The sequence below is a fragment of the Marmota flaviventris genome, chromosome 12 (genome assembly GCF_047511675.1).
Source record: "Marmota flaviventris isolate mMarFla1 chromosome 12, mMarFla1.hap1, whole genome shotgun sequence".
NCBI lineage: Eukaryota > Metazoa > Chordata > Mammalia > Rodentia > Sciuridae > Marmota > Marmota flaviventris.
The window spans coordinates 59665457-59687696 of record NC_092509.1 but is presented as its reverse complement, the minus strand read 5'-3'; the positions used below and the strand labels follow the sequence as shown (position 1 = coordinate 59687696).

General features: G+C 44.3%; 1 protein-coding gene across 1 annotated transcript in view; it reads right to left on the bottom strand.

The window, feature by feature from the left end:
• The window catches only part of Capn8 (calpain 8), a 77337-nt gene that overhangs the window by 40551 nt on the left and 14546 nt on the right, over positions 1-22240 (bottom strand). Inside the window, exon 2 of the mRNA XM_027934774.3 lies at positions 21672-21741. Coding sequence (XP_027790575.2) covers positions 21672-21741 — 70 coding nt within the window. The remainder of the gene's footprint in view (positions 1-21671; positions 21742-22240) is intronic.

Sequence of the window (22240 nt, the reverse complement as noted above, 5' to 3'; positions counted from 1 at the left end):
TCAGCACTGTGGTCTACTGAAGCAAACTTCAGCTGCAAAGTTTTGGGAAAAGGAGCAAATGCCAGGAGCTGCTTTAGGAAAGGAGTGGGTTTCATCAGAGTCACAGGGGCAGGTACCCAAGGACACAGAGTTACCAGAGCAGGAACCCGAGGGCTCCAGTTGACTCTGCTCTGGTCATTGGTTAGGAAGAACTTTGTGTCGCATGGTAATTCTCAAAATCAAAATAGGAAAGCCATCCAGGTGTGACATTTGACAAAAGAGACCTAATGAAAGAAGAGGGTCAACAGAGAGGGAAACTGGTTGTAGGCAGCTTTGGGTCCCATGAAGAAAATAACTAGAGATAATAAATACTTCCCAAGATTTAGGGGTACTTTTTTGAAAGGGCAACAGAAAAAAAGGGACTTCTAGAACCTTTTCACAATGACTACAGTGAAGGGATTAATCCCATTAGAGGGAAAACAAGACAAGACAAGGTTATTTACCTTATCTTCTCAAGCTGTGTGAACTCAGGAAAAAATATGCTACCTCTCTGAACCTTAGTTTATAACCTATAATAGAAGCAACAATAATACCTCCTGTGAGGTATACTATGCCATCAAATGAGACCAGTGATGGACAGAACACAGTAGGTTCTCATTAAGTTACTGCTCTCAAAGTGAAGAAGACCAAGAAGAAACCACCAACAGCATAGGAGGCAAACACCATTCCAATGTGGGGCCCTGAACACCAAGGTTTATCATCTGGGTCAGAGTTTACACACAGATCCAAGAAGATGAAGACTGGGAACTGATCATTGGATTTAGCAGTGTGGAGGACATTAGTGACTACAGCAGAGAGACATTTACTCTTTACCATGTATCTAAGTGCTCTACATTTGTCCCAGCTCCCTTGCAGGGTGATGTGACTAGTTCTGGTCTTATACATAATGAAGAAAGAGTTTCATGCCTGGGCCAAAGCATTTAGAAGCCAGCACACAACCCTCCAGCCCTCTCGTGCCTGGAAGGTATCTATTCTAGATGGCATAGCTTCTTGGTGTGGGCTGCCTGGGTACCTGAGTCACTGCTTGGAAGACAGTTGCCTTGGAGAGTTCCAGAACCCAAAGTAAACCAAGGTAAGAAATAAATCTTTAGGTGCAAACACATTAAAAATAAATTATTGTTACCATCTTCTCATTAGTAGGATAATCATGGTGTCGAGTTTGGGCCACTCACAGAATCATTCATTGAGCAAGATTTAGGCCAACGAAAGTCAGCGTGAGGTCTTCTGGGTCACTGACCTCCCGGGAAGTTCTGAGAAAAATGTGAACTTTGTTCTTCCAACTGCTTACTCTGCTTATATGTGTAATGAGTTTAATATTAATTAAATTTTTAATAATTTTTTCTTCCCCTCAAATAAGAATCCCCTAGATCACCTCATACATTGTAGCAGGGAGCTGCAGGACTTCTGGTAAGGAGCAGACAGACCCTATTCACAACAATGAAGGTGTTTTTCTCCCCTGTTGGAAAAAAAACTTTACTATCTACCAAGAGACAATCATTCTGAATGAAGATTAACTTTTTTATAAAGAAATATCTTGGAATGTGATGGACATCAGTATCCAAAGTATGTGTTTGAAGACACGAATTGGTGTGAACATACTTAAATACAAAGAGATATGAAAAATTGTGCTGTATATGTATAATAAGAATTGTGATGAATTCCGCTGTCATTTATTTTTTAAAAAATCAATTTAAAAACTTTTTTAAAAATTAAATAAATAAAAAGGAAACATCTTAATTCAAATTTACACATTAAATTAAAACTTGAAGTCAGGCACAGTGGCATGTGCCTGTAGTCACAACTACTCAAGAGCCTGAGGCCGGAAGATCACTTGAGCCCAGGAGTTGGAGACAAGCCTAGGCAACAAAGAGAGGCTTCATCTTGAAAATAAATTTTAAAAACAAATAAATAAAACCAAAGCTTGAATATTTGAACATACCATGTTATTATAAATGGTGGGTGGCAAGAACTCTAGATAGAGCTCAAGAAAATTTCCCAAACACTACCATCTACCACCCAGTTGGGCTAGGGAAATGAGATTGGTTGCCAAGAGACCAAAGAAGTCACCAAGATGGGATATGAGATAAAGGGTTCATTGAGAAATGCTTACTGGGGAGGTCCAGAGGTAACGGGCAGGACAGGTGTATCTCTGCAGCACGCAGTGCCTCTGGCACCTCACCACAAACTAGCAGCTCCCATCCCTCTCCATGCTTTGCCCAGGGACAGCATTCATCCTCACCAGTCACACCAGAGAGGGGGTTTATAGGTTAGGTTACAGAAGTAGCAACCACTTAGCTTGATTTGTCCCCTTGTGTGACCAGTACCCCATGGAGCAACCTGGTGTACATGCAAGAAAGCAGCTCTCCACCAATAACACTAACTTGCCCTAATTTCCCAGCATGCATGAGAGTGAGCTGGTGTCCTGCTAGTTTATCTGGGCAATCCTGACCCACAACTGCTCTCCTTGTTTTCTTGATTCATCCAGGTTCCTGGGAAATAATGTAGCATTCCAGGGACATGGTGTCTTTCTGCCCTCCTCCTCTTTATGGAAGATAAACAAGTGGAATTGCTTCTGGGCCACAGGTGGAAGAAGAGAAAGAGGAAAGGAAAGAAAGAAAACATTGGAACCTCTGCAGAAGCCCTTCCCTTACCTCAAGGATGAATAATGACTAGAGTAGAAACAGCGGTAAAACTCCAGATGGTTTCAAGAGGAAGCTCAAGCAGGGAGCCCTTGTGCCCTACTACCCACAGAGGAATCCAGGAGCTGAACAGAAATGGCAATGTGAAGGAATGAGGCAGAGAGAAGGTGAAAGAAGATTTACAGCACCTCAAGTCTGCCTCAGCCATCATCTGATGACTGAGCAGAGAGCAGGGAAGAAAATGGTGGATTAATCCTTTTGCAGGGGCTGTGAGGTAGACTCCATGAGTCAAGCACTGAACAGAGAGGGTGATGTGTCATGTCGGCATCACTAATAAGCACTCAAGTTGGGGTGGATCAGCTAGGGATGGTCCACTGGACCATGACAAACCAGGAAAAAAGTTCACACAATACACCAGCCACATCAAGTCACACCAGTTAGCAAGGACCCAGGACAATACCAGGCTGCACATAGACCAGCTGCCCACTCGCCATTGCCAGAAGGACGTATATCCAGGCACCATCTTGGGGAAGCAGGGGGGCGGGGTAGAAATCCTTTAAGAAGTGAGCAACCCATATTAGCCCATGTGTGCTACTATTACAAAATATCAAACTGGATGTCTTATAACAACAGAAATTTATATCTCACAGTTTTGGAAGCTGGAAGTGCAAGATTAAGGTGCTGGTTCCTTGTGATAACCCACTTGGTAATTCATAGATGGCAACTTCTCACTCTGTCTTCACATAGTAGAAAGGATATAGTAACTCTCCATGTTGTCTTTTTTTTTGGAGTGGGGGACTGGGGATTGAACCCAGGGATGCTTAACCACTGAGCTACATCCCTAGTCCTTTTTTATATTTTATTTAGAGACAAGGTCTCACTGAGTTACTAAGTGCCTTGTTAATCTGCTGAGGCTGGCTTTGAACTCACAATCCTCCTGCCTCAGCCTCCTGAGTTGCTGGGATATTACAGGCATGCACCACTGTGCCCCGTATCCATGATGTCTTCTATAAGGGACCAATCCCATTTACAAGAGCTCCATCCTCATGTCCCAATCACCTCCCAAAAGCTCCACCTCCAAATTCACTGGATGTTGAAATTTAATAAATTAAATGGGAAAGCAACGTAAAAATTCCACTTACAACACCCTCAAAAATAGTAATAGAAGAAAGACTTCTTATCCAAAGGAGACAAAAACCTGAAACAGGCAGAGTCACAATACCTTAACAGGCAACTCTGTGTCTTCCTCCCACTCATGGCCAAAGGACATGGGGGGCCCTGGCAAGCTGAAAATAGTTGAGAAAAATAAAGAATCCTTCACTGATTGCACATCTGAATGTAACATAGAGATTTTGACCCTGTTAAAATAAATGCTTGTGTTTTTCTTAATCCATCTTCAATATTTTATCACAGCTAAGAAATCCTTTGCCTACTCTACGTGGTTTTATGCACAGGGCACTAATTTAGCTCTGCTAAGCAATCATAGAAAGCTCGTTCCCTCCCTCCTGTTGGTGAACAGCATTTAATTCAAGCCTTCAGCATTTAATTCATGCCATTTGGGCTGCATTAAAGCACAGGCATGTTTGGTTATTCTTGCTCAGCTAACACAATTCCCTTCTCTCTGACTAGACTGGAAGTTGGCTGGGGGCAGATGACAGATTTTATGCTTCTTATAGACCCCAGCACAAAATTTTTACTGAGTGAATTCACTTCAAGGTGAATGTGTCAGGAGTGATTTGAAAATTCATACCTCAGATACCAGCAAGAAAGTCTGATGATTTGATTTAGCCCCACAGAGTTGAATTGTGTCCATGTACTTGTGGTGGATATCTCAATCAGGGAAAGATACAGCTGCCTGTGTTAATACTGTGTATGACTAGAACCAGATTTAGAATTTAGAGCTCCTCTCTTGGTGCATAAAGCTGCAAGTCGATCCAGCTAGAACAGAATTTCTCAATCTCAGCCATCATGATGTTGTGGTATGACACATTGCTCACGTGTTCATGGTGGTGCTGGTGTAAACACACCTACTGCACCTACATATGCCAGTCATATGAAAATATAGCATTTAAAATTATGTACCGTACATACAGACAGACATAATACTTGACAATGATAAGAAATGTTCTCATTACTGGTTTATGTATTTGCTATCCTGTAATTTTTATTACAGGGTATGCTCTCTACTTATAAAAACAATTTATTGTGAAATAGCATCCCAAGTTATACTAGTAGAAGCTTCATACATCTTGTGTTTACTGCATCTCTCCATGGCATCACAAGGTCACATCGAGGGACTCACTTACACCAGGTTTGTGTAAGTGCACTCTGTGATGCTGGCCTATGGACAGATTTCTCAGAGCTCATCTCTGTCATTAAGGAGCACAAGGCTGTGTGTATGGTCTCCTGGTAGGTAGAGAGGACGCTGGGACATAAAAGATACACTTGAGTATATATGTAACAGTAGGCATAGTATTTTTGGAGCACCTCTTGAGTATCTTGATTAAGATTCCCTGTAAGTAAGTGAGCCTCTCTCTTTCTCCACCCCATCTGCCAATAAGATTCAGAGAAATGATACTGGAAATAGCAGGACGGGTAGGATTCTAAACTTCAGAGCAGGGAGGAGGTGCCTGTCTGGGTTGAAGTGGGCACAGAGGAACAAGGACCTCTTGGCCCCTTATCAACTGGGACTCAGAGAAAACAACTCTAGAGAGAAGTCCTGCATAGGCCCGGGCATCTTCCCACAGGGTTAGAAAAGTGGGAATCATGGCTGGACAGAGATACCAAGCTGGCTCTCCAGAAACCCCTCAGTTTCCCTGTGGCCTCAAAACAGGAAAAGAGCCGGGTGCAGTGGCACACGACTGTAGTCCCAGGGGCTCAGGAGGCTGAGGCAGGAGGATCACAAGTTCAAAACCAGCCTCAGCAAAACCAAGGTGTTAAGAAATTCTGTGAGACCCTGTCTCTAAATAAAATACAAAATAGGGCTGGGGATGTGACTCAGTGTTCTAGTGCACTGAGTTCATTCCCCAGTACACACACACACACACACACACACACACACACACACAAAGAAAAAGACAAGAAGTCACCCGTGTGATGACAGCAGGGGACACCAGCAGAAAGCCCAGAGTGGGAATTAGACCAAGCACACCTCCGCAGGCAGGGCCAGTCCTGCGGGTGGCTCCCCACATGCCCAGCACCATCTTGGGACCAGGAGGAGAAAGGCAGAGGGATATGGGATTCATACAGGACAATTATCCCAAAGGACCTGAGTTACTCTGAAATCCGTTTAAACTATTGAATTAGACAAAGTTGTAAACAGATTGGACTAAATTTAGTTTGCCACTTCCCTGGCCAGGGCTCCTAAGGAAGATGAAAGCAATTTTAGATCTCAGACCTGTGCTCCGTGCCAAAACCAGGGACTAGCGGACCTCACCGGAGATGTGCTTAAGTGACTTCAGTAAAGTCTCCCCCCAAAAGCAACCACCTCTCTGCTCATAATGGAAAATTTCTTGGCCTCCCCACATCCAGAGCAAAATAGGATCCTCAGCTCTTCCCAGAACCACAGATAGGGCTGCCGCCAGCACCTCAGGCTCTGCCTACAGAGGTCTCTTTACCCCCCTCCAACAGAAAACATGGAGCCAAAGGGAACACTTCTGTGAGCAGCAGCTCACAATTGCAAACGTGAGCCCCTGCTCTGGAGCCCTGCCCTGCCCTGAGCTGTCTACCCTGTTAACACCACCTACTGAGTCAGCTTTAAAGCACCAGCTCTCTGTGGCCTCCTTTAAGCCTGCAAATCTACTTCAGGTTAATGAACCACATCTAAAAGTTGCCCACATACAATAAATCCTGCTAAAGTAGAGTTTAAGTCAGTTAATCCAACGGTTTCTGGACAAGGTGAGTTCTACAAAAGGAAGATTGGGATGGGGCAGATATGTTCTAGGCTCAGCCTTCACCCTCCCAGAGTTTCCCTGAAATCACATCAGCCATCTGCACTTATTGTATTGAGCCTGCCTTCCTGTTCTGGACACAGGTAAAGCATGTTCTTAATACCCATTGCTTCATGAGTATAGCTGAGCCCCTAAGCATTCAAGTGACCACCCAAGGTCAGAAAGTCAGTGCCAGAGCCAGGACCAGTCCAGCAAGGTGACAAGTGGCTGCCTCACCCATACCCTGCAGGGCCACTCAGAAGCCAAAGTAAATGTGATCATCACCAGCTGAAAGACATGCCCTAATCCTCCCTGCAAGGGGAAACAAGAAATTCCAGGAATGGTCCTCATATCTTCCACCCACATGTGTCTTCTCAGCCTCTCCTCATCTTCACTTTCCAATTGCTTCTGAACATACCCTCTCCCCACCCCTCATTAACATTGGGCTCACCCTCTGACCTACCTCATATAATAGCATCTACTTAACATTACAGTAACTAAGACAGTCACTGCTTCTTAAAGTTGTTATGAAGATAAAAATTAGATAAGATGTATAAAATGCTTAGCTTAGTGCCTGCCACAGAGAAAGCCCTCAATAAACCTCCTCATAATTAGCTATTATCACCCGCCCACACAATTAACCCAAAACTCAGGGGGACACAAACAAGTGGATCAGCAAACATTTATTGTCTACTACCTTAAGAAAACAAAAACAACAATGATAGCAGGAAGCTGCCGGTGCCTTCTCTATGCCACCCACGTTTGGCATAAGAGCAGGACTGCTATCCTGTTCCCAGCCAGTACCCTCTGCCCAGGCCTCCCCCTCCAGCAGCCACACAATTGGTTTCTTGGTTGCTCAAGTCTAAGAGCCATTCTGATTCCTTCTCCCTTCAAATATCCAGTCGCTCCCCAAATGCTTTTGATTTTATTCCTAAATAGCTCCAGAATCCCATCCTTTCAGTCCAATACCATGGTCACTGTCTCCTCTCCCTCTGGGACTATAAGAGACATTCTTTCTCCAAATATTCATTATTCAGGAGATGTAATAGGAAGCTGCAGAAAGAAGCAAAGTTATCATGACATGAAAATATTCATGAGTTTGCAGTCCAACATCCTTTCCCACTTAACATTAGTAACTTGTAACTATCAACCATTCCTGCTGTACATGCAAATACAATGTAAATTGGTCAAAACGTGGCTGATATGGTTTGAATGCTTGTGTCCCTCCAAAATTCATGTTGAAACTTAATCCTCAATGCAACAGTATTAAAAGATGATTAAGCCACGAGAGCTGGGCCCTCACAAATGAGATTAGGTGCCTTTATAAAAGGGTTTGACAGAGGGAGTCTGACCTGCTTTTACCCTCTGCCTCCTGCCTTCATCCCCTCCACAGGACACAGCAACAAGGCACCATCTTGGAGGCAAAAACCAAACCAAACCAGCTGGCACCTTGGTCCTGGACTTCTCAGCCTTCAGAACTGTGAGAAATCAGTTTCTATGACTGACATATTACCCAGTTTGTGATTATTTGTTATAGCAGCACAAACAGAATAATTGTGACTCTGAAAATTTTGCTACATTTGCAGGATTTCATGAGTTGATGAAAGTGACATTGGAGTTGTGCTTCACTGCCACTGACCAAGGAGAACTTGACAGAATTAAAATGGTTACAGCTGAGGAAGAGAAAACAGCAAGACTACTGAGGATCTAGGCAGCATTGGTGATTGGCTTGAGCATCAAGGATAAGAGAGAGAGCTCCTTGGGAAAACTAATGAGTCTTTGAATATTTTCATGATTCTGCTTCAACAGTCAAAAGAGGAGGGTGCTGCATCCTGTTATCTTGTAATGTTTTCAAACCCAGTGTACCCATCCCTCAAAAAAGTGAAAAATTGATTCATCCTCTGTTCAAAGAGCTAGCCCAAACCAGTAATTATTACATAAGTTTGTCAAAATATACAAGATTTTTTTCAAATTTTCTTCTTTTTATTTTTGTACCAGGGATTGAACTCAGGGGCACTCAACAAATGAGCCACATCCCCAGATCTTTTTGTATTTTATTTAGAGACAGGGTCTCACTGAGTTGCTTAGGGCTTCGCTAAATTGCTGAGGCTAGCTTTGAACTCACAACCCTCCTGCCTCAGCCTCCCGAGCCACTGGGATTACAGATGTGCACCACTGCACCCAGCTCAAAATTTCTTGTATCATTTTTCAAAGTAATACACTAATCGAATATTTTTTTTAATTGCACACTAAGAAATGAGGTCTTCCATTTTACATTGAGTGCCCCCCCATACTGTTAGGGAACAGACAAATGAGGATGGTGGGAACATGAGGTTAAGAGAATAAATCTATAAAATGGGCCCATTGTGCTGACCCCCACATGCTTTCTTTTCCAAGAAGCAATTTAGCTGCAGCCCTGCCTGGCCTCAGTGGACAGGATATGTCACATTCCTCAACAAACTACCTGTTCACTGAAGAAGAAATGCAGGTCCAAAATAATGTTGATAAGAGGAACACAAGTTACCCTGAAGGAGGAGAATTTTGTGACCAGATCCTGAAACTCTGGGAGATAAGGATAGTTCCTCCTAACCATACAATCTGTAAGAATGTATAGTTAAGAATCTAATTAGAACTTGTCAGCATGGGCCAAGGTGGACCTAGAGTTGCCCTGACAGTGGGGATTTAAAAGTCCCCTGATGTTACCCTGCTGTCAGTCAAAAGTCAAAAGGTGGACCTGGGCAGGACTCTCTGGAAACTTCTCTGGGATCTCCAGTAAAACTAGAGTGCAAGGGAGGCACATTGTCTCTCTCCTGTCTGAAAGGATCCATTCTCTCCCTCGAGAGTATATTCTTTCCCCTTTCCTCTTCCTTCAATAAACTCATTCCTATTACTCTAAGTGACACGTCTGAAATCTTTCTAACTTGATTGCAAGAATTGGTGTTTGAAGAGGAGGTCTTCACAGTGTTTCAGTTTCTCAGAAGGGCCCAGCTCCATAGCAATACCAGTTATCCTCAAATAATGAGGGTGTTTTGGTAATGCAGCTGTGTCCTGCCTGGTGTTCCCAAGGTCTACGCAGCAGCAAACCTGGCTATATACACCCTGTCCTTGGCAATAAAATCCAAAATTCTTCACACAGCATCGGGGCCCCTAGTGATCTGCCTGCTGCCCCCTGCACCCTCAGTTTTGCAATCCCTGCCCCCTATTTGCTGCAGCCCTACTACCTCTTTGCAAGTCACCTTTGAGGACAGACTCTTTCTAGATGAAGGACTTTTATTCATATTTCTGCTGCATGGAACCCTTTCACCCAGCTCCACCAGGAGAAGAGAGACAGCACCTGTCTTTTGTCCACTGTTTCCAGCACAAGGAAGAAACTTAATCAATATTTAAATGATGAAGGAGCTGTGAAAGTTCTTCCTGATTCTGACAAATGAGTATGTCAGATAAACCACATGTTCCTTCACTCTTATAAGCATCTCACCACCAGCCTGGATCCCCTACCACTCGACACCTCCTGCTGGAGTTGTAAATGAGCTTAGCACACCTTACTGAAATGCCATCCTGATTTTATGGCTGCATTATAGCAAGATATCATTGTTCTAGAAGCAAGACATCAGAAGTCCAGAAACCCCAGAGGGCCCAGGTGCCATGGGCTTAGCAGGGAGTGAGGTATTGGGGTCACCCGGGGAGGAAAGTTACTGATACAGTTTCAAAGATAGCCCCAAGTATTACTGGTAATTTTCTGAGCAACGGCAGTGTGACTCACTTGCGGCAACTGTAATTTTTATATCCTCAAAATAACTCTTTCCAGCTGTACCACATATAATAAAGCACACTAAATAATCCACTCTGCTGCCCCCCACAGGTCTCCTTGCGCTGCCACTCCTGGTTCCCATGACGACCCAGAAGGGGCTTTTCAGACCTGACAGCAGACCCACAGCAGCAGGGGGGCAGCTCAGCACTGAGGGCCACTATCACACATCACATTTGCCAGAGGACAGTTCCAGGCCAGGGGGTCTTCTGTTTCCAGGAGCTGCAGAGCACCCCAGAGAGTTAATATGCTTCAGAGAGAGAAAGAGAGAGAATAAACAGGGAAAGTTGGCAGGCCACCTTTGAATCAGAGGCCATCTTGCTTTATCTTATAAGTCATCAGAGGGGAGAAAAAGGGGAAAAGAGCAAACAAGGAATTCGATTGTCTCAGATTGTTTCAGAGTTTCTCAGAGTTGCTCAGAAAGCCAGCCAGGCCAATTCTCATCTAATTTCCACTCTTGTTGAAGAAATCAGACTCAATGGCGTGAAACTGTTTTAGGACTTCCTGCTCTTTTCTTCCCACCCCACCCCAGCTTTAAATTAGAACTTCAATGCTACTTAGAGGGGAAAAAAAGATTCTTAGTAGATTGTTAAAAATGGAATTGATTCACCAGAGGAGGAAAAATAAAATCACTAAGTAAATACATTCAGGGCTTATGTAAATACATCTCAGAGCCAGTTTCAAGAGAAAGTGGCTTGCTTGCTTCTGAGTTTAATTGTAATGCCCTTTGGATTAAAAAATAAGACACTAGAAGCTAGGTGAAATGGAGAAAAAAATGAAAAGATGAGAAACACAACAGAAATGCATGTGATAAGATACAGAAAATGGTCCATTTACTGTCTGTGCTGGGGACAGCCTTGTTCAATGTCCCCCTCCAAAGATGTAAAGTGTGTGGCACACCCAAATCAGAGCTAGGGTCCTTGAGGCTTCCAAACATATGTGGGTCCTTAAAGTACATCAAATATTAAACACAGGGTAATAAAGAGTGTCCATGGAAAAATGAGGGTGGCCTTCCAACCTCAAATATACTACAAGATGAAGTGAAGTGAACTCAGGTGCAAAAATGCACATGAGAACAGAGTACCATGGGCTCCCCAGAGCCCTGAGGACTAGGATCTTGAGTCCCTGGTGCTCCATCAAATGCATGGCCTTCAGGTAGCCCCAGGTCTCCTTTAATTAGAGTGCATGGTGTTTTTAGGCTGGGAAAATATCTGAGCACAAGTGCATAAGAGCAAAAAGATGTGAAAGGATGTGTGGGCTCTCTCTCATCCAACGAGAAGGTCCACCGAACAGGGTAGAGGACAGTGTGGCTGCAGAGACACTAATCAAGACCTCCGGAGACCAAGCAGGAAGCAGTTCTGATTTTATTGTGCAGTTACCATATATATATACTCAGGCAGTAGCTAAGCAGATTACAGGCAGCCACCAATGCAATTTCTGGCCAACTATCCTTGCAGTGACCAATCGAGGAGTGGGCTGTGGAGCAAGTGCAGGGACTGCAACACGTGGCCTAAAGCCCAGGTCTGTGCCTATGGGGTAAGCGGTTTGCAGCTCACACGCCTAGCGCAGGGGAGTGGTTTGCCACTCAGACGCCCTTAATGTATACCATGTATGCAGTACTGCATGCACTTGTCCCCACAAAAGGAGACAGGAAGGAAGGAGACTTGGGTGGGAGGACTCTATCAAAACTCTTGATAGAGGGGACTTCGTCTAGCTCGGGAAGAGAGCAACTGGACAGAAAGTAATTTCAACTAGAAGCCAGTATAGAGGGGCCTTGGAGTGCATTCACCAAAGATCATTCCTCCAAAGACCATGAGTTGCAGCAACCCAAAGGCAGATCTGAAGGGGGAAAGCCAATTGGAATATAGAAAGTTCCAGAGTCAGTGCTAAACTCAGGCCAGTGTAGACTGAACTACAACAAACCAGTTAGAAGTGGCTTGCAGATCTATTCTGTTCGAGGTGTACAGTACCCACCTGCATGGTGATTTATGCATTTGAATTACAGGGGTTTCACATAAAAATCTAGATTTCTGGCTTATCTTGACTATGGCAAAACCTGATCAAAATTCCTCTATATATTCATTCTACAAGTATTTATTGAGCATCTCCTCTGCACCAAATATGATTCTATTCCTGTGTATACCATGATAGAAAAGAACATCCTAAATGTTATGGAGTGCACATTTTAGTAGCAAAAACAAACAATAAATAAATCCATGAGCCAGGTAGCGATAAATACAATAAAGAAAGCAAAGCAGGGTAAGGAACTAGGGAAGGGCTATTAAGTGTAGGGCAGTGAGGGAAGGTCTCCTGGCTCCTTCCTGGTGACCCGCAGATCAAGCCGAGTGATGGCTTTCGCCCTCACACAGGGAAACGCTCTAGTTCACCACAGTCCCCACTACTCCTTGCCTACCTCACTCATTTATGTGGCCTCTGTAGGCATTTGAGCTGTGGCCCCTGGAGTGAATCCTTCTCTAGGTCCTTCCAACTCTGGTGACCTAGAAGAAAAGTGATATTGGCCTCATGTTGATGAGGAGGCTATGTACAAGCAAATAGGAATTGAGTAGATAAGGCAAGGAAGACCCCAGTAAATAAGGTCCATGATCCCAAGCCAAGCCTGCTGAGGGCAACTCTTCAGGGACTGGTGGAGAAACATGATCCTTGAAACCTGAACAGGTCTACAGAAGGATGCCAAAATGCATGTAGGTCATTCCCAGCTCTCTTTCTCTTCATAGAGTAAAAGACTGGGGAACCAAGGTGCCAGAGCCTCAGGGATCAAGGTGAGGCAAGAATGCAAGCCAGTGACCAGCGTCATGAAGCCCAGAGCTGCACAGCCATCCTTGGACCACCAAGGAAGTTACGAAGAAGCCTCTTGAAGCAGATGAGAGAAGAAAAACCAAAGCGCAAAGTAGGGAGGGTCACACCCTCAACGAGCAGATAAGAGGGGATGGGGGTAGGTATAGAGTGGCTTTGTGCAATTCCCAAGCCAGCAGGAAACCCTACCTGTAACTTTAGAGGGAGTGACCGTGGGGTTGAGGGAGTCTTTGAAGAATGGACTATGCCCCTACATGGGGAACATCCCACCAGCTTCTGTTGGGTGTTCCCAAGATCACCCAGGGCAGCTGAGACGGCAACAGGGAGGTAACAGAAACTGAAGGGCAAGAGGAAACATCCAAAATGAAGCAGAATCTGTAAAGGGCTGGTGGGGTGGCATTTGTTTCCATTCATCAAATTGGTAGCCTCTCAGAAGGAAGGAAGCATCCATCCTTTCTCCTGTGAGCAGATGGTGTGCGTTTGCTTCCTGAAGAACCAGGCTCTTGTGGATTCTGCTTCTGGTCCTTGGATGGCAAGAATCAGCCTGTTAAGTGCTGAAGGTGTACATCTCTGGGCTGCAGCTCCAGATGCAGCTGGTCAGGCTTCCAATAAGGGCCCCTGGCTGTCTTGGATGTGACAGAGACCTGAACACAGCCTGTGATCTCATCGTGCCCGCCCTGCACCAGCCTGCTTCCACCTTTTCCTTCTGCAACATGGCCCTGAGTTAGCACCCGTAAGCTCCCTGGATCCCTCCATCAAACACACTCCCTTCAGGTAACCCCAGGTCTCCTTTAATTAGACCCTTTAACCAGCCCCATGTGCCAGACCTGATGACTAAAATGGGAGCAGCAGTATACCCCTACTACATCAAACAGAGCTACAGAAATCCAAGACTCACGGCTCATGTGTGATGAAGGTATCATCCTAGGTCCCTGGGTAGACTTCTTCAAAACCTAAGCTGCAGGCAGGAAGCTGATAGGCATGGAATCAGACCTTAAAAGTAGGGTCTGTAGAATATGTTAAAATAATTATCCCCTAAAAATGTAGCACTGGTGGATTCCCCTTTGAGTAGGAATCAGCCTCAATCTGAGATTTGGTTTTCCAGACCCAAACCTCAGGCTACTCAGCCAAGATGGGGCACAGAGAGCAGTGCCCTGGCCTGGGATCACCCACTACCTCTTCCTACGGTTAAGCAGCCTCGTTAAAGAGATGTCTCCCTGGGCAATCAGAGGTTCACCTGTACTTTTCACAGTTCTCTTACAAAGTGAGAGAAACTCAGGACCTAGTTCAATTTAAGTAGGTAAAACTGGAGCCCACTGGCAAAAATCCCCTTCCTGCAAAAGAAATCTCTGCCTGGAAGAAAGAGCCTCACAATCACACGGTGCAGAATTCTCAACCTCTCCTACGCATGGACCCCGCTGGCAGTTCAGCAAAGTCAGGGTCTGATCTCAGAATAATGTCTCTAAATGTGTAAAATAGAAACAAAGGCTACAAAAAACCAATTCCATTGAAAGTTATCAAAAATATTTTTAATTATAGTAATGTTTGTGTTTCTTTCTTAATGTCCTGTATAAAAGATTTGGAGAAGGGCCTAATAAACAGCATACTTATGAGGTACTGATGAGCAGAAGTGGCATTTTGGATATTTCTAACAACTGTTCTGTGATATGAAAATAATATGTGATTTACATTACTGGGCTTCATTGCCTGCATTCATAACAGAAGGAAATAAGATTGTTAAGGTTAGCAGAACTGATTGTTTAATGTAGAATTCTTTCATGCTCTTGAAATAATGCTCAATATATAAATCCTCTTGGAACCCACTGTCTCAAATTTGCATTTTGTCCTGGGCACCTTTGCTCAGAGTAGACAGGGCAGAGGAAGTAGTGGGACAGGACATGGGAGTACTGAGCACTAGGAACAAAGTTATAGGGAAAAGATAGAAGGATGAAATGGAGCCATCCTAGAGAGGGAAGGATCCCCTTAGCAAACCAAACTTCCCCCACATCACAATTAAGCCCACAGGGCTGCATGGAACTGTCATCTGCAGTTTTTCCTGCCTCCCAGAAGTCTGACCCTGTGCTCTCCAGAATCAATGAGCAGATTTGGCCCTTTATGTTCTCTGAGGCTTCCCTGATTGCTCATTAAAAGTAAGCAACCAGTCCTAGTGAATGAATTTACTTCACCCCAGTCCTTGAAGGATGCTACAGATCAAAACGTGTCTGGAAAAAAATGCTCTTAAGGATGCTGACACTACTCCCAATTACTAACGAGTGTGTGCACCAGGCCCGTTCCAGGAGTCCAGGCCCCGGCGCCATGGGGGGGCATCGGCTCACAGAGGAAAATCAATGTGAGAGATGCATACAAGAAGGCAATGAATTTAGGTCATTGCTGTTGGTTCTTTGTCTTTAGAGACTTATGAAATGGTCCATTCTTTTTTTCAAAACAGGTATGCGGAATATAAATTCTATTTAACAAATACAATAAAGATGAAAAAGACACCAACTCCACAGAGGTGAAGAGAAAAAGCAGATCAATAGCGAAAAAGGGATTTTTCGAAGAAATGAGCATACAGAAACACAAACACACTGACACAGGACTGGGAGTGAAAAATAGGTGGGGAAAGAAGGAAGGAAGGAAGGAAGGGAGGAAGGAGAGAGAGATGGAGGGAGGGAGGGAGGGAGGGAGGGAGAGAGGAAGAAAGAAAACAAGCCACCCAATAGATTCAAGGTTTAGATCACATGACAGCTTTTGCTCTCCAGAAAGCACTCCAATTTCTATCTACATTGTGGAAGTCTCTGGTCCTCATTTGTTAAATAAGAACATTTCCTATTCCTTGTTCCTGAAAGCAGCAAGCATCAAATTTCATTTTCCAGAGGCCAAGATCTTTTATGGTCATAGATTAACATCTCTTTTATGGCCTTTGGGTCCACTGATGTGAAGATGTTTCAAGTCTTGTTGCACTTCCACAACCACAGGCACAAATGACACTACATCTTGGTGTTTCCCCTCCTATGGATAACTGGAGGTAAGGACTGAATGTAGCCCAGGGCAGGTAGAGTTAGTGGTTACTAAGGAGCTTATGGGTGACTGGACAATTCTGAGAGTCCCAGTGGGGGCCACAGAAACCAGTGTGGCCACAGAAACTTCTCTGTGTGTGTGTGCCTTTCTCCAAAGCCACCAGCAGGGGCTTGGGGACAGCCTCATTTGTGGTCTGTTTCTGGAACATTTTTTATTGTTGAGGCTCAGCAAGCACCTTCAAACACCTCTATGTTCCCATCCAGCAATGTCGGCAAGCTGGGGACTGACAAGCAGAAAAGTTGCTTTGCAAAAACTTTGAAATCCTTTGAAAATCAGTACATATAGGCAATGTCAGGATGAGACTTTTATCGTCAGTGCCTGACCCAGCCCGATTGTCAAGAGGTACTGGTAAGGGAGAGAGGAAAACACAATTAGCCTCAGATTTAGGCTGTTTTAAAGTGTTCTAGTAATAACATAAGAAAGAATGTTCAGATCAACTGATCAAAAGTGCAACAAACCTTCTCTGAGCTCTGGTATGCACAGGGCACAGTGAACCCAGAGATGACTAATACGGTGCATACAGCACAGGCAGGACTCCCAGGGTTACTCACATCCACTCCACCCATGCCTACTTCCTAGAGCTTAAGGAACCAAGTGTTGATTCTCTGCTTATTACAACCCTCTGGCAAGTTGGTTTTGATTATATCCCCACTTCATAGTTGAAAAAACTGAGTGGGCAAAGCATGAAGACTCTGGTTTGTTTGGATTTGCTGAATTAGGCATGGCTAAGGACAGATCCAATAACAGAGGAGGGGCCCTCAGGAAAGGCATTTCAGGGAGTATTGCAAAGTAATGGATTGGAGGAGGGGGCGCATATCAAGGCCACTGGGCACAGAGGACAAAGATGATCAGGGAGAGGGAAAGCCTAGGCCAGGTCAGTCCTATTTATATGGTGAGATATACTTTCCTTATTCTATCTTCCCAGAGCCATTGTCTTTCCCTTTTGGAGGATTCTCCTTGTGGTTGGAAGGGAGGCTCCAGTCACTAAGGCTCCCAACCACAAGAGTGAGCCCATGACCCAGGTTGAATCAATCATATGGACCCTTGCCCCTTTACCTGCAGTAACTGGCTTAGGGAGTGGATGAAGAACCAGATCATCCCACCAGAGGCCTTTCCTAAATGCATAAAATCAAATCTGGTGTATGGTGTTGCTAGGATGAAGCTTGGAACCACTAGGAGTTGTGATTCCTGCCACATGGAGCCTGTCCGCCATGGAAGAGAATGAGGCCAACCCATAGAGTCAAGAGATAGGCAGAGAGTATTCCAGGAACATTAGGATCCCTGAGTCCAGGTTTCCCCAAGGCTAACACTACCGTCCTTTTCCATGGTCTACTTGGGTGAACCAAAAGATCCACCCCTCTTTTTCCTTAAGCTAGTTGGGTTGGACTTCTAAAGCTAGTGACCAAAGAAGTTCTGGTTGATACATAGGTATAACTTGTTGTGTGAGGTGCACAAAGCCAGAATGTGTACTTTACACATAGGACAGGGTCTAATCAAGCAGCCCCAAAGGCCACAATATGCTTTGGTGCATGCCTGGGCCAAAATGCAACGGAGAGACAGACTGTACTATTATGAGCAGCAGAGGGACCAGCTAGGTCCCTGCAGCTCCCTGAATGATCTATAACCATGATCATCCACTGAAAATGGACACCTGCAGATGTTGGAACTGCACACCTACAGCTCACTCCATCCCAACATGGGGTGGCCCTGAGATATCCTCTTACTCTAGTGGACACTATGTGTGGGTGGCCTTTGCGAGAGCTGGTGAGTATGGCCCCCACTGAAAAGATGAAGCAAGACAAGGATTGCAGAGGATAGCATCTTTGGAGAAGAACTCTCCACCTCGGTGTACCAGGAGGCATGGGGGTTCAGAAAGGGGTTTTGTTGGGGGGCTGTGTCATCAAAGGACACTCATTTAATGACTTATGTGGATGTAGAACCACACTATCTTCCTGCAAGGACTGAGCTATCCAAAGAAAAGTCACCTGCTACAGTAAGAATTGTTGGGGCAATTGGATCCTTAGCTTTCAGTTTCTACAATCTTTATTTTCTTTCTATTATCTCCAAAGAAAGCCAGGTCCTGGGCTCTATGTGAACATAAACTTGGATGAGAACCAAGAGACTCACACACTTAGGTTGGTCAGGAGGAAGGTTCTTTGGATGCCATACCGTGACAGCAGCCAGCTAGCTTCAGACAGACAAGACAATGTGTGATCAAGGAGAGTCACTGCAATACTCTATGATAGCAAGACAGAGAAAATAACAAGCATCTGTCAACAGGAGACAGGATAAACCCACTGAGGTACATCCATACAATGCAGTACCATACTCAACGGTTAAAAGATGAATGAAGTTCTTTACAGAATGATATGGAGTGATCTCCAAAATGGTTTTTTTTTTTAATTTTTTAGTTGTAGATGGACACAATACTTTCGTTTTGTTTATTTATTTTTTTATGTGGTGCTGAGGATTGAACCCAGTGCCTCACACATGTTAGGCAAGCGCTATACCACTGAGCCACAACCTCAGGCCCTCCAAGATGTTTTATTCAATGAAATAATGTCACGGTGTCAAACAGTGTTGATGATATGTCACCTTCAGCTCAAGAAAGGGTTAAAAATAAGAATATATATATATAGATTTGTTAGAATTTGCATTAAAAAATAGAAAGGTATTTGTTTTGTTCTTTTGTTTTTGTTTTTGTTTTTTGTGGTACTGGGGATTGAACCCAGGGGCTCTTAACCACCAAGCCACATCCCCCATCATATTTTTATATTTTATTTTAGATACGGGGTCTTGATGAGCTGCTTATGGCCTTGCTGTGGAGGCTGGCTTTGAACTCACAATCCTCCTTCCTGAGCCACTGGGATTACAAGCATGTGCTGCAACACCCAGCCAGAAAGGATTGTTTTAACAAGACAGTGAGTGATGGAGTAGAGGGAGACAGGTAGAAGACAGGTGAGAAGCACATTTCTCACAGCATAGCTTTCAGTTGTTTTAATTTTTGAACCATGTGTATTCAAAATAATGAAATAATAACACAATTCTAGGGAAAAGACATTTTTTGTTACACAGATGAACTGTTATAAAAATAATTTTTTTTAATCCCTAGAGCAGACACTGCTGTCCTGTATTGGACTCTGAAAAGCCAGCAAAGCATTAAACAAACATTAATCCACATCCCACCCTGGTTCAACAAGTGCTGACTGTGTGATACCTTCCCTGGCTCTTTTGGAATATGCTCTGTATCCTGGGTGGGATCTCTATAATCTTTTTTGTGTGTGTGTGTGTGTGTGTGTGTACCAGGGATTGAACTCAGGGGCACTGGGTCACTGAGCCACATCTCCAGCCCTATTTTGTATTTTATCTAGAGACAGGGTCTCACTGATTGCTTAGTGCCTTGCCATTGCTGAGACTGGCTTTGAACTCACGATCCTCCTGTCTCAGCCTCCAGAGCCACTGGTATTACAGACTTCTACCACTGCGCCCAGCTAGGATCTCTGGGTTTTTTTGTTTATCTTGCCGCTCTTTATCAAGTCTTAATCTCACCACAACTCACCCATTAGAGAGGGCAGCCCTGCCTCAAATTCCACAGGTCACTGCAGATTGCTGTACCAGCCACAGCCTCAGACCTGTGAGGCACCTACTGTTCTACTTGCTGAGGCTCAATCTGCTAAACCAAGCCTCAAACCCTTTCCCAAGCAACAGGCCCCTTTCAGGAGGTTGGACTCAACAGCCACTTCCTGTTCTGTTCATTTAAAATCCCCCACCACTACAGCTGTCCCATTTGTTTTGATGTGAGCCTGATTCTGAGATCCAGTTGCGTTCATTTCCTGCCCTTCCAATGCCTTGGTCTCCATCAGCCGCCATGGTAACGCTCCAGCCCCTTTTAGGAAACCCTCAAACGTCTTTGCTTTAAGCTATTCAAAGGACAATCCCCCCACGCCAATCGATGAAAAGACACTAATTAAATGCTTTTCCCAAGGTTAAAACATTTTTAACAAGGAGCAGTAAAGGCGCACATTCGAGGTTGCTTCCCTGAGACGCTTGCTAAATTAGGTTAAACATTCAGCTCCAAGTTAAAAGGTACAGAACACTTAACCAAGAGCAAGAAAAGGTCAGCAAGCCACCCCTCAGCGAGCCACACACAAGAGCCTGGGAGATACGGGCTGTGTTTTCAGGCAACAGGGCACGCACTTGTGTGCGGCACCCCAAATTGTTCTCCATGCTTTATAGTCACGCACCATGAGCTCAGGCTGAGGCAGATTTGCTATACTTATTAAAGGAGAGAACATTAGAGGCATTTAAAATAAAATGCCCTGCAATTTTCAAAATCATGATGGTTTCCAGCAGGCTGAAGAGAAAAGGTTTTCCTAGCTGGAATAAAGAAGGAAGAAAAAGAGAGGAAACTTCCTAAAATATAAAAGGTTATAGAGTCAGTATGGAGACTGAGGGTTTTTTGTTTATCTGGCTGCTTTTCATCAAGTAGAGTCTATTTCTTCTCTGCCTTTGTGTCCAAGTCTATATTTTGCAGTTGTCACCAGACAGTGGTTTGGAAGGCCAACAAATTCGATTCAGGCCATGTTGTCCCATAAAATGTTAAGTGTGGTCTACTCAATGCAGAAACTCCCGTCTGTGAGGCTTGGAGATTCTGAGGGTTTATGAGATCAACAAAGCTAATCTGCCATCTAGAAGAGCCTGCTTTTCTGACAACTGAGGCTAGAACTTAACAAAACAAAAAATGAAAGTACATCCTAAGCTCAACGGCACCTGACTTGAAAAGAATATAATAAGTTAGGCAATAAAGGGGAGTTTTGCTTGTTTGGTCATTTTGGTGCTGGGGATGGAATCCAGGGCTTCATGTGTGTGACACATGTGCTCCACCACTGAGCTCCATCCCCACCCCCTAAATGAAGTTTCTTGATTTACAAATCCCAGACCTATGAAAGAATATCTGGCTAGAAAGATGCAATACCAATTGTAAAAGGATCTATTCTGGCAGTCCATAATTACATGGACAGGGCCATTCCATAGATAACTATGACTGCTTAAAAGCAAATATTTTAAAAACATGGTACAGCATGGTTATCCACTCCATGTATATATAGATTCCTGGCTTGCTACTCCAGCATGAAAGGGAGTTGAAACGAGTTGGCAGAAAATCTCTTGTTAAGAGAAGCCAAAAAGGGTTGCAGCATTCAGATCCATAGTCAAGAAGACAATTTCTAAAGCACAAACCCATGTGGGCAAACCGTGTACATAATTTAGCTGGTCAAGACTAACAGTGTAATCAGACGTTGCTCATTACACACACTCACCTGCCCTCTCCCAAAGCAAACAGGACTCTCCCCAGTTACTCACCTAGACCACCCTGACGAATGTCTGTTCGCGTGGCTCCACCAACGATAAACTGAGGGTTGGGACATAATTCCTGAAAGTAATTTGGAACAGAACACAAGTCACAAGATGCCCAGTCATGGTGGTGGGAGCTCCAGTAAAGGAACATTAGAGGCATAGAATTCAGAACTGGAAGAGACCTAGGAGATTGTCTAGTACACATATATTTTGTTGTTAGGGACCCTGGAGGCCAGCTAAGGGAAGACACCTACCCAGAATCACACAGAGTAGGATCTGGAGCCCAAAGTCCCTGTTGTGACCAGTATTTTTATCACTATGCATATTGTGTGGGTGTGTGGGTGTGAAAAGGCACTGAGGCATATGGAGGTAGGAGAAAGGCACAGGCTGAGATAATAATGTGATGAAATGTGATCCCACCCATTCAGACAACACCCCTATTTACATAAAGAGAGGATTGAAGTAATGTTGGGCAAAATGCCAGGCACCCTGTGGACACTCCTTAAATACTTGACCTTGACAAAGTGATAATGACCCCATGCACTGATGGGAACACTGAGGTATGCGAGTACTAT